The sequence below is a fragment of the Hemiscyllium ocellatum genome, chromosome 22, assembly GCF_020745735.1.
Source record: "Hemiscyllium ocellatum isolate sHemOce1 chromosome 22, sHemOce1.pat.X.cur, whole genome shotgun sequence".
Taxonomy (NCBI): Eukaryota; Metazoa; Chordata; class Chondrichthyes; order Orectolobiformes; family Hemiscylliidae; genus Hemiscyllium; species Hemiscyllium ocellatum.
The window spans coordinates 41597112-41611017 of NC_083422.1; the positions used below are offsets into that span (position 1 = coordinate 41597112).

At 37.5% G+C, this 13906-nt stretch overlaps 1 protein-coding gene across 1 annotated transcript in view; it reads left to right on the forward strand.

Annotated features, from left to right (window-relative positions):
• The window catches only part of atrnl1b (attractin-like 1b), a 904204-nt gene that overhangs the window by 705984 nt on the left and 184314 nt on the right, over positions 1 to 13906 (forward strand). Inside the window, exon 27 of the mRNA XM_060841800.1 lies at positions 3550 to 3657. Coding sequence (XP_060697783.1) covers positions 3550 to 3657 — 108 coding nt within the window. The remainder of the gene's footprint in view (positions 1 to 3549; positions 3658 to 13906) is intronic.

Sequence of the window (13906 nt, forward strand, 5' to 3'; positions counted from 1 at the left end):
TTGGAGTGCAGATTCATAGATTCCTGAAAGTGGAGTCCAGGTAGATAGGATAGTGAAGAAAACATTTAGTATGCTTTCCTTTATTGGTTAGACTACTTGAGTGTAGGAGTTTAGAGGTCATGCTGCGGCTGTACAGGACATTGGTGAGGCCACTTTTGGAATATTGTGTGCAATTCTGGTCTCCCTCCTGTAGGAAGGATGTTGTGAAACTTGAAAGGGTTCAGAAAAGATTTACAAGGATGTTGCCAGGATTGGAGGATTTGAGCTATAGGAAGAGACTGAATAGGCTGGGGCTGTTTTCCCTGGAACGTCAGAGGCTGAGGGGTGACCTTACAGAGGTTTATAAAATCATGAGGGTCATGGATAGGGTAAATAGACAAGGTCTTTTCCTTGGGTTGGGGGAGTCCAGAACTAGAGGGCATAAGCTTAGAGTGAGAAGAGAAAGATTAAAGGCACCCAAGGGGGAATGTTTTCATGCAAAGGTGGTGCATGTGTGGAATGAGTTACCAGAGGAAGTGGTGGAGGCTGATACAATTACAATATTTAAAAAGCATCTGGATGGAGACATATATAGGAACGGTTTAAAGGGATATTGGCCAAGTGCTGTCAAATGGGACTAGATTAGATGAGGATATCTGGTTGACATGGGCGAGTTGGACTGAAGTGTCTGTTTTGGTGCTGTACATCTCTATGCCTCTGTGATTCTCCCTATCTCTGTTATTTTACCTATCTCCTATTGAGGCTCATGCTCTACCTCTCTCAATAATTCTTAGATTTTTTCTCACTCACTGTCTTCACACCAGCCTCCACTACCATGAATCCTGTACAGCCTCTGTGCTGCCTACTCATTTTGGGGGATGAGTTAACATTAGGCTTTTCACCCCTTAAGTAGAGAGAATTCTAACTCTGACCATCCCAAATGGCTGACTGACTATTTTCAAGCTCCTGAATTAGTATCGAAGGCTGCTCTTGACTTTGCTGGGAAGCCCTGAGTGAAATCTATCCCCTTTGACTCGACAAAATCTGCTGGCAACTCTGACAAGCTTCCAGCCTCGGTGTCTGTGCTAAATGGCATGGCAAGACCTCAGTAAGAGGAACCTGGTACCTCTGGCTGAGGGAGCAAATTACAAAAAGCCAATGCATTAGCAGGGATGCTCTGACAGGGCCAGAATGCTTAAGCACTATGATAGCAAGCAATGAGCCCAGACATGTCCATGAGCTAGGAATGCACAGTGTCCCTGCTGCATTACAATGATAGTTGCAGGTGTAACCTGAGGTGTAGCATTGAATTGCAAAAACATCTTATATGCAGTATACCATGAGGATTTTTAGAGACTGGTACATATCAGGTGTCGGGTGTCCCTGACTGGTGCCAGTGGAGTGTGCCTTTAGATTTTGTTGCCCCATGTCCAACATGGAGATTCCTTGGATCAAAAGTGAGCTCAGTTCACCAGGCACATGTTTTGGTTTCCATGTCGGGTTTTCTGAAAGGCTAGCTTGTTCAGTGAGTTTGGTAAGTTACAAAGCTGAATGTTAATGAGGCAAATTGGGCTGTCAACAAAGCATTTAACAAGCAGTAATCCCATGTCATTCAAATTCCGTCAGAGTTTATTTTTGTCTTATGTCTTTGTGAACTTCTTTGAAATGTTCTCTTTCTAAATGAAAGTTTGTTGTCATGGAACATTTTCCTTTAATTAACTAGATGCACTAGTGCAAGCACTAATTGTTTGGAATTTTTCCATATTATTTATTAGAACTAGAGTTTAGTTATCTACTTCAAACAAATTTTTCTTTTTATATGGTCTACCATCCAATTCCAACACTTTATTGGGAAATAAAAACCAAAAGAACTGCAGATGTAAATCAGATACAAAAACAGAAGTTGCTGGAAAAACTCAGCAAAATCAAAGTTAATGTTTTGTGTCTGGTGGCCCTTTCTCAGAGCATTGAGAATGTTACTCCTGAGGATAGCAATGGATGTTAGTTGTGATCATCATTGGAAATATATATGCATAAAGTTATTAAAGAGCTGTGATCATTGGGAAGTGTCATTTTCTCTCAGGAGAATCTAAAGGAGAATAATCACTTATCATATGCCATTAGATCATATTTCTCTTTAGGAAGGTCCTTGATTTTAAAAAGACAATACCACACTCAGTCAAGACAGTAAACCATGGTGGAATATTTTTAAAAGGGTTGGTATTGTCTGCACTTTGCAGAAGTTTTGTGACAATTCTTTCAGTGACTGAGGGCAAAGTGATTTATTGTTGGGCAATATTATGCCTCTTGTGACCTTCCTTTCTGAAAACATCATGGATTATAGACTACCTTTGCAACATTTGAAAATAACTCAAGCTTGGATCATTAATCTTTTTATTTAATTCCAGTCAATACAAGCTTCAGATTACACAGCCCTGAGAAAATTCTGCAGAACTTAAAGTGGAAAAGCTTTTCTAATCAACTACTTGCCTGAAACCTATACATATTGTTCAAGTGATGACTTTTGTTTTCAAGGTAGCTATCATGGAAGTGACTGTCGTTGCTAATAGCAAAATTATCACTTTTTTTCGGATTTTTCTAGATCCACTTGATTAAATGAAAGGCACAGGAATAGTGTCTGCCTTTTCTTTAGGGAGAATTAAATAGCTTTTAAGATAGGTTTAAAAGCTTTAAGTACCTTTTTAAAGCAACTCTAAAGCATTCAGTCACAAGCTACTTAATGGTAGATATTTAACATAAGCCCTTTACACATTAAGTGAAAAATATTGTAAGGATTTTGTCCAGTTTGGATTCCCTACAGTGTAAGTCTCTGAAATTAAAGTCAACTCTTGCTTCATATTGATTGTGGATGAAAAGAATCTTTCTTCAGTAAATTAATTCTTTGGGGAAAAAGATCTGCTGAAAGATTGATCAGAACCTTCTTTCAGATAGACCTTTAACTCATTCATTACCAGTTTTTCCAACAAGTCAATATGACATTTTTTTTTGTGGTAAGACATTTTGTGATAATCTAATTTAAGTGTTATCAGTTGAAGTGGAAATAATTTTTTTTTTACTTTTAGTGTCATTGCAAATAATTATGTGAAATACTAGATCTTCAGTGGAAATATATGTGGCTAGATGCTACATGATATTTTGAAAAACCTTGACTCGTTTGAATTATTGCAATCATATATTTTTGAATCATTATTGTCATTAATTTGACACAGGTTGAAACTTGAAGTCATATTGGTTGACCAATTGTCAGTGAAACAATTGCTACTTATTTTCATAATTGTTTTTCTTCAAGTTAATTTTTAAAATTAACTTTTCTGAAAACCCAATGCTGAACTACTACAGAATATAATGAAATTAAATCATGTGTAGCAGTATACTTGGCAGAGAATGAGAAAAAACTCTCAATTTGTTCGGTATGATGTGACAATATTATTACAAATCTGGAAGTGTACACAAAGGTTTTTCCTTTAAAAAAATTCCAAACTCAAATTTCCTCAACATTATATTGTGGCCCAAATTTTCAAAAACGTCTAACTTTTTTTGTCCCAACAGCAACTCATGAGGGAAAGACAGCAGATGGCTAGCCGGCCTTTTGCATCTGTTGATGTCGCCCTAGAAGTTGGAGGTGAACCGCTAGAGGTTGTAAGAGGACCGCTAGAGGTAAGAATTGTGACTGTCTCATAATAATTGCATATTATATGAAGTCACCTTATGCAAAGTGTTATAATTACTCAGTATATTTATAGTTATGTTGGTTGCATGGAAACCCTTGGCCACATCGTGAATTTGTTATGATGTCAGCTAATGTTATTACTAGACAAGTCATACTCCAGACTGAAATAAGGCATGATAGATCATATTTTGTTTTTGGTGGTCATTCATTGAAGCATAAATGTGCAAACTTGCACATTTGTTTTAACAGTGTGACAGAAATTTATTATGCAAAAGTAAATGTTGTCTTCACATATTGTATACATATTGCACTTTTAACATTGTGAAGTGTTTTGATTTTAGGAATTTCTAAATTATAAATGATAAATTCACACTTATAAATTTCAAAATATGCAGTAAAAATATGATCCCATTAGTTTCAAAGACATCCCTTTACAATACTCATACACGGAAAAAAACTCTCTTCTCCATCATCCCTACAGACTTAATTTAACTGTGGTTTCAACTGCAGTCTTGAAGTTTGACAGCATCTTCCTGAAGCCTTCATACAACTGAGCTTAAATTTCCTCAACTTCAGATAACCTCTTCAGGATTTTAACCGAACGTGTTTGATCTGGAACGTTTACTAAATTGCTTATGCTGAGGTAATCTATTTTTTGTTAAAATTAACTCGCTTTTGCAGGAGCAACTGCTTTACACATCTAGCTTCAGCCAAGATCTGCAGAACTTTGCAATCTGTAAGCTCATTAAAAACAAGCTTTTATTTTTCACAGCTATGTGTGTTGCTCCTAATCAAAAGAAAGATTTTAAAAAAAACAATCCCAAAATTTCTAAACTGAATTCTGATGCACACGTTTTCACCTTGTTTGCTTGTAAAATTATCCTAATTATCTTAATAATCCTAATAAACCTATTACTCTGTCTCAGTGTTTTAAAAAAAATCATCATGGCTACATGAATGATTTTAAGTTAATCATTAAACACCTTGACATACACACATTTCAAATTCACAAATAAATCATCATAAAATATTTTTAAATTATACCTTGAATCACAATATATGCATGTAAGGGTCAGGCTTTTAAAATGAAATATTTAACATGAGGTACACAATCACAAATGAAAATCCAAGCTACCAGTAGTGACAGTTCTTTGATTGAACATAAGAACTAACAGTAGGAGTAAGTCCAACCATTAGTAGGTAGCTCTGATTTCAGTAATTCATTGTTTATTCCAGTCTGGCCCTTCGAGCCTGTTCCACCACTCATGGCTGTGATCTTTTCATGGACTCAGATCCATTTACCTGTGTTCTCACGCATCTCTTAATTCCTTTATTGTTCAAAAAAATCTATCTTAGCTTTAAAAATGTTTACTGAAGTAGCGTCAACTACTTCACTGGGCCAGGAATTCCATAGCTTTACAAACCTCTGGCTGAAGAAGTTCTGTCTCAATTCAGTCCTAATTCTGCTCCCTCTAATCTCGAGGCTGTGCCCTCTTGACCTAGTTTCACCTGTCAGAGGAAACATCCTTTCTACGTCTATCTCATCTATTCCCTTCATAATTTTACGTGTCTCTATAAGATTCCCCCTCAGTCTTCTGAATTCCAATGAATATAATCCTAGTCTACTCGGTCTCTCCTCATAAGTCAACCCTGTCAACTCCGGAATCAACCTAGTGAACCACCTCTGCACTTCCTTTACTGCCAGTACATCTTTTCTCAAGTAAGGAGACGAAGACTGCACGCAGTACTCCAGGTGGCCTCACCAGCACCCTGTACAGCTGCAACATAATCTCCCTGCTTTTAAACTCAATCCCTTTAGCATTGAAGGACAAAAGTCCATTTGCCTTCCTAATTACTTGTTGTACCTGCAGACCAACCTTCTGTGATTCATGCACAAGGTCACCCAGGTCCCTCTGCATAGCAGCATGCTGCAACGTTTTACCATTCATGTAATATTCCTTTTTACTGTTACTCCTACCGAAATGGATGACTTCACATTTTTTAACATTATATTCCATCTGCCAGACCCTGACCCACTCATTCAAAGTATCTATGTTCCTCTGGAAAGTTCAACAGTCCTCTGCACACTTTGTTCTGCCACACATCTTAGTGTCGTCTGCAAACTTTGACACACTACACATGGTCCCCAACTGCAAATCATTAATATAAATTGTGAATAATTGCGGTCCCAACACTGATCCCTGAGACACACCACTAGTCACTGATTGACAGTCAGAATAGCACTCATTTATCCCCATTCTTTGCTTCCTGTTAGTTAACCAATCCTCTATCCATGCTAATACTTTACCCATAATGCCATGCATCCTTATCTTATGTGGCAGCATCTTGTGGGGCACAGTGTTGAAACTCTTTTGGAAATCTAGGTACACCACATCCAATGGGTCCCCATTGTCCACCTTGCTCACAATGTCTCCATAGATTGCCAAAAGAATTGTTAAGCATGACTTGTCCTTCATGAACCTATGATGTGTCTGCGCAACGGCACAATTTTTATTGAGATGCCATGTTAATTCTTCCTTGATAATAGACTCACTGCATAGGTTAAGCTAACCAGTCTATAATTTCCATCTTTTATCTATCTCCCTTTTTAAACAGTGGCATAAAAAATTTGGAACACTTCACTAATTTGCGCAGGAGCCATGCTAATCGCTGTATCATTCCAATTTTAGTGTATGTGAAGTCAGAGAAGAATATTTGTCCTAGACTATCTATCGGTGTTTCTGATGTTTAATTGAGAAAAGAGCAATTGTTAAGAACACTCACTAGATTGTTTCCACTAACTCCACTCCTAAAAGTAGCATAAGGTATGTTTGAAAGAATTTTGGGGCTAAATGCATATTATATGTTCAAAACTAAGTTCAAAGGTCATACACGTTATTAATTATTACTTAAACATACACTGCATGAAATGCAATCTTTTTGGCACGTTTTCTCCCTAATGTTGCAATTCACTCACTTTAGCCATTATACTAAAAAAAAACCTCACATTTGCTGTTTTACATAAAATGAATGCAATAGGAAAGATCTTGGTGAAGGAAGTTGAAAATAGATGGATTTGAGATTTAACATCTGCCTAATAACACGTTAATTTCTTAGCAGATATAATGCAGAAATGACGCGAACAATGTGAGTTATTAACAATCATTTTAAACCAAATAAGTTAGCTCTGTAGGATAAACTCAGCAATCCCATGTTTCCAGTGGCAAAGAGAGCTTTGATCAAAATTTGCAGTGTTGTGTCAATCCTCTAATTCATACTCTCTTTGAGCATTGCTTCCTGCTCAAAGCTCCAAAGGGGTGAAGCAATTATTCTATCTTTGGCAAGGTTGTCACCAATTTATTGCCATTGTTATTAGTTCTATTGTTGTGGTTGTTCAGAAGTTTATTAGCTTGAAATTAATATGTTTGTTTTCACAGCCATATTCACATAATCAGACCTATCAGAAATGTGCTGGTCTTGGTGCATTCTGTTTATTGTCAATTTGACATTTCACAATGTTTGTCTTTAAAGCTGTGGTATTGTTGATTGTTGACCAGCACAAAATATCACGTTTGCAGAAATGTTCCCTAACAAATGGAAAGAAAATAAATTCTTGCATTTATATAGTGCATGATCATCGGACCTCTCAACATACTTTATAGTTAATAAAGTAATTTCTAGTACTCTAATCAGTGGCATTGGTAGAAAATGTAACAGTTTTGTGTACAGTATACTCCTACAATGAGCAGTGTGATAATAACCAGACAGTTTTTGTGATGTTAGTTGAGGAATAAATATTGATCAGTATACAGTGGTAACTCACCTAAATCATGCTACTCTCAAAACTTTGAGTTTGAATTGTGTTCACATGTGTGCATAATGTGCTGGCAACAGATTAATTTCAATCACTTCTTAAATCCAACGATTAGGTGGAGGTAGTTCTGATTTCAGTAATCCATTGTCCATTTATGTTTCTTAAATGTTGCTAATGTAGTTGTCAAATATTTGCTGGCTGTAGCTAATTTTTATTCTGGAGTTTGGAAAAAGACATTGAGTGGCTTAATTTACAGTTTCTCTCCAGAGACAGTCATGTCGTAGCTTCTCTGCATTTAAATAATATTTTAACATGTAACTGAAATGGCCAATTCAGAAGGTAGTGAATTCAACTCTTAGTTCTTTTTGGTTGAATGCACTTTTCCCCCGTTGAATGGATTCTGTCAGCTGGGATAGCAGATGGATTGTCACAGCTCTGACATATTTAACAGCTTTAAAAATTCAATTGTTTTTGTGTGTGTATGTGTATTAACATTTTAAGAGGATTAACAATCCAAATCAATATTTGTTACTATATTTGTATTCTTTTTGTACAGAGGTACAGTAGCTGCTAATCATTGTATGAGCATGTAAGCTCACAAACCTGTTCATGATGAAGGTTACTGCCACTACTCTACTCTGTCGGAAATTAGAGTCTGCTTTATGTAGTGTTTTTGACGAAAACTCCTTCTTGGTTGAAGTGGAGGTGTATTTAGAGGTAATAGCAATTGTAGTTTCATTTTTAATTATTTTATTTAATCTATTTTTCTAATCAACCTATTCAGAGATGTTGATACACACCTCTGAAGCAGGTGAGACTTGAACTCTGTATTCCCAGTCCAGAGGTAGGGGTACTACCACTGCACCACAAATGGGCCCACAAATGTAGTTTGTTGTCTGTTAGCAATTAGTGAAAGGTTATGTTAATAAGGCAGACATATACAGCCTAGATTTTCAATGACCAGATAGTTAATTCTGCAGCATTGTTGGGAGTTATATGTCAGAATCCTCCTGGATTCCTGATATAGCAGAATTAGAGTGAATTCTCATGAAATTAAAGATTCTTATGGGCAATTCTTCTGTGACGATCCATCTGTCGGCACGGTGGCACAGTGGTTAGCACTGCTGCCTCACAGCGCCTGAGACCCGGGTTCAATTCCCGCCTCAGGCGACTGACTGTGTGGAGTTTGCACATTCTCCCCGTGTCTGCGTGGGTTTCCTCCGGGTGCTCCGGTTTCCTCCCACAGTCCAAAGATGTGCGGGTCAGGTGAATTGGCCATGCTAAATTGCCCGTAGTGTAAGGTAAGGGGTAAATGTAGAGGGTATGGGTGGGTTGCGCTTCGGCGGGTCGGTGTGGACTTGTTGGGCCGAAGGGCCTGTTTCCACACTGTAAGTAATCTAATCTAATCTAATCTAATCTGTAGGAATTTGTAGCAGTTAATAGTTACCCAAGAAAAGTTAGACGATTAAAAACCTAGGCTGACCCTACCATACCTTATGGACCAGACCAAACCCCCTCAAATATATTAAGAAGATTGCATGAACTTAACTTTTTTGTATTTTAAAGGCAGGTGACAGGTGTTGCATTCTAGATACAATTCAATTGGTGAAGCAAATCAAACTTTGTTCATACACTATAGTTAAAATATAAAAAAAATCTTGGAATAACTTAACTCAATTGGAAAACTTTACTGAGCAATAGATTATTTAACTACTAAATAGTAACTGTTCCAATATAGTAATATCCCATAAACACACTATTGGCAGAGGCAAATTCAGTAAAATAGATTGTCTCGCATGCAATTCTCCAGTCCAGGAAGAAAAACATCAAGAGAAAACTCAGAGAGAGAGTAGCAGGGAGAGATGTCCTGCCCTTCCAAACCCAGTGTAATGAGCCTAGCAACTGCTACTAATAAACTAAAACTAAAAATAAATCTGTTTCTCTTGCAGCTTGACCCCACCAATTCAGGCTGCTTCTAACCTTTAAAAATAAACTCCAAGCCCTCACAAACCGAAAACCTTGTTCACTCCAAGTAGACTGATTGACACCTCTGCCTCAACATTTCTTCAATAAAAATCCAGGACAAAATGCACCTCTTCAGGCCAAAGTATCATCACACATAATACTATTTCTGATGCACTGACAAGACCGCAATGATGTTGTAATATTTGAAGATGAGAAGAAACTATATCGATTTTGTCGACTGAGTGAATGAACATAAATGAATCTTCTACTAAATTTTTGTGTTTTATATTTTGTGTTTTCATGTCAATATTATAATGAAGCACACTTGGAAATGTTGTTTCATTTTCTAAGGGTGGAGGCATTTTAGGAATGAATATATTTATTTACAAACTCTGAGAAATCTGGAAGATATAGAACTGATTAAACATTTTCTATATTGAAAAGAGTTCACCATGTGGGTTCTTGGAAAATCAAGTCAACAGTTTAAGGTGAGATGTGGTTCTCTTGCTGTTTGCAGAAGGTCAAGTGACTTAGGAGCAGAGACCAGCCGAGTTTTTAAGGTGATAAGAGATGGGTTTTTTTTGGTGCTTAATTTCTGGAAAACATGGCTTTGAGAGGACTTTAGAGGTCATTACATCAATATTTGCCTAGCAACCCTTTCTGGACTTAGTTTATGCTTCACGGAATTAATTGGTCAGTAAGGAAGAAACCCTCAGAGCTGCAAGTCCATCACCTTCTCTTTCAGGGGAAGTGCTGGGAACCTGATACAGTTTCCAAATATCAGTTTCCCTGACCATGTTGCATACACTGGAAAAGCTGGCCATTTTCCACGAACTGATCGAGCTTGATTTGACTCTAAACTGACGATCATCCATCAGTCCATTGCTGTCAACAATTCAACGTATTTGACAAGAAATCCCGTGGACTGGGAGAAATCATTGAATTCTATCTTTTGTTTTCACACTCTAGGCCAACAGGGATATTTTGCCCTTTTGTACTCTGTTTAGTATCATAATTTCTACAGAGACATTATCTTTTTATATTGTGAGGGTGTGTCTGTCCTTGGGATTAAGGGGATGTATAAGAAAAACCAGTTCAACAGAATGGGAAAGGGTTTTCCAGAAAATAATAAAAGGTGCAACATAAGAGTAATGGTGAATATTTTCAGCAGATATGAAGAGAAAGTGAATGTTAAAGATGAGCATCAACCAGTTAATATGGAGGAAAATGAGAGTTTAACAGATCAGAAGGGAATTGCAGAATAAGGGCACATTACAAAAAGAGAGGAGGGTATTAAACCCCTTTAGGATGCTGTGGCATGTAATTAATTTTTGAAAACTTTATTTAGCTCCAGGTGCATCACAAAAATCTATCTTTCTCATTTTGAAACACAGAACTCTGCATTTCTATGATTTTTTTGTGAGAAAGTGGGACTCAAATTTTCTTGATTATCCTCACTCTAATTTTATGCTTCTGTCTCCTTGTTCTCAAAGCTATCAAACACCAGAGAAAGTCATTTTTCTTAATTTGATCTATCAATTTTTTTTAACAATTTAAACATTCCTCAGTCGTCTTTAGTTAAAGAAATGCAAGCAAAGTAAATGTTGGGAAACAAGAACAAACCACTTGCAGTACAAGTGGATTTAAAGCATGTTTACAAATAGGTAATGGACTACTAGTGGGACTTGTGCTAAACAGACAGCTGTTCAATCCAAAATCTACAGGACTACAGACCAATTGCTGGAAGACAAATCTAGAAAGGATAGCCTTTTTTTTGGCTGACATAGACAAGATGGACCAAATAGCTTCCTCTGTGCTCAAAAGTTTATTTTGTTTCTAAATTTATGGAATGAATTACAAGGTAGATTTCCATTAAATCAACGATTATTCATTGAATGTGTTTCAGGGACTGACTAACTAATTCCTATCACAATTTTCAATGATTTCTTTCAATGTTCCTTCTAAAAACTTAAATACTACACAACTAATTTATAGTACAAAATTTAAATTCATCCTTTGTCTTCTATTTCAAAGTGCACTCTCCTCTTCCTACTTTTGTCCTGTCATTTTTACTAAGTGGTAACTATTTCAAAGAAGTTTTTTTTTAAGTTCATTTGTCAAAAGGTAAAACTGTGCTTTGGGATCTCAGAGACCTGGAAAACCAGATCACTTTTTGGAAACAAGATGCAAATTAAAATTAGCTTCTGATCAGTTTGAACAGCTCCTCCAGCATTCACCTTTTTAAGAAAAAGAATTTGTTGTGGCACAGAAGTCTGAAGACACATGCAAGGCATTTTATGTAATTTTCAAAGATAAATCGTAATTGCTCAATGACAGATTTTCTTGGTAACCGTGGCAATTTATTTTGTTTTGAAATCACTTTCTCAGTTTCGCCTGCCATGTCTCTCTTCCTTTCTTGTGACTTTCCACCAATCCACCTGTCTGACCACCTGTAAGGTTAATGAGAACATATTTATAACGCGCAACCTTACATCAGTAATACATGTAAATTTGGGACTTGCATCTAGGATTTATGTGAATATACATATGAAATATTTTGCAAGTGTTGTATTCTGTGTAGCAAATTAAAGTTGGATATGTTTAAGGTGAGGTAATTTGATTAATTATTTGAATTTGTCTTCAGTGAAAATAGCATAAAATTAACAACTTTCGATTTCCAGAATGAGTAGTTGCAAAGAATTTATATATTCATTTTAGAGATATCTGAAAACACAGGGCTGAATTTCAAGTGGCCTCAATAGTGGGGATTTTGCGCTGAGGTGTGGGGACAGGGTCTAATAGGGGTTAAGCCTAATGCTCTGAAAAGCAATGTGGTTGACAAGGCAGGATGTGTGGAAGAGAACTGGAGTCAGATGTAATGTGGGTGTGTGTCGGGTTATCAAATGGATGGATAAGGGTGTAGGCTAGGGTAACATGTTGGGTAGGTGAGGGTGAAGGAGGGGAGGCAGGTGAGTGTGAGAGGCAGTAGGATGTTGGGTGGAAAGGTGAGGTGTTAAAATGGGGTGATATATTGGCTGGATGAGGGATAAGAATGGTAAATGCATGTGTGAAAGGATATGCTGGGTAACCAGGTAGGTGGGTGAGGGATAGTGTGGCAGGTAGCTGAGGGGTAGTGTATGAAGGGTATTCAGAATGTCATTGGTAAATTGACGGTTGGTTGGGACGGCAAGTAAATGTTAGTTACCAAACAATTTGAGCGGCTTTAGAAATTTGGAGCCCTCCAGAGTCTCTGACTCTATCTCAGTGCTGGGGACTTTTTCAGTGTATTCCCAGGCAACCTCCAGGTAGTCAGTGCATCGAGACTTCCAGGCAGTCCCTTAGCACAACTGTTAGAGTGCCATTACCTCAATTGCTATCCTCTAACCAGAACATTTGTGCCCTATTTCAGTGAAGAGACCCTGCAAATTATCCTGTGTCTCAAAGGTGCATGCCTCATGTCCTGACTCCTCAAATTCTTTCCACCATATACAAAGTGCAGGTCAGGAGTATGTTAGATTATTTTTCCCTTGACTGCAACTTCAAGTAATGCCCAGAAAGCTCAACATTGTTTAGGACAAGAAGACTGCTTAATCGTGTTGCAAGTATGAGAATAAGAATCCTATTTTTTTTGGGACTGTGTCTTTATTTCAGGGTAAAATGACTTGTTCTGAAGTCTGCCTAGCAATAGGCTCGTTAAGGTAGCTGTTAAAAAAATCAAAAGGTGGCCTGGATTGATTTACGAGAAAGAAGATATAAGGAGGTCCTTCTCAAACTTCTCTTTTCCCAATACAATTCTGTTTTCATGCCTCAGATATTTTTCAGGTGTCCAGGAAATGTTGAGTGAAGAGGTAGAGACTGCCCTTTATTTGTTAAGGGGAACCATTATTGCTTCGGAGCATGCAACCCCAAAGTCTTGTGTCATAACTTCTACTGAGGGTTGTGACACAATTTTGGTAAGCTCTAGTTTAAGATGTTTGCACTTGCTAGCATTCAGACAATGGCAGTATATTGGTTATACTGCTTGTCTCGAAAGTCCCAGAAGGTGCTGAGAATGTCAAATTATGATAATAGATTTGCACCTCAAAGATAGCTAATAACCATTCCTATCTGGGTACAGTGTGCATTGAACTTCATGTTGACATGGAGATGGCCTTCATTGTAAGAGATTTCAAGTACAGGAACAGAGATGTGTTTTTGCAGGGATGTGAGGTCACACCAAGAATATTGTGTGCAGTTTTGCTCTCCTTTTCTGAGGAAGGATGCTCTTGCTCAAAGGTTTAACGGGCTGCTTCTAGGGATGGCACCGCTGACATATGGTACACTAGGTAAGGATTGTTTTCACTGGAATTCAGATAAATGGGGAGGATCTCATAGAGACATAAAATTCTAGCAGGACTAGACTGGGTAGATGAAGGGAGGATGTCCTCGATGATGGGTATGTCCAGAACCAGGGGTCG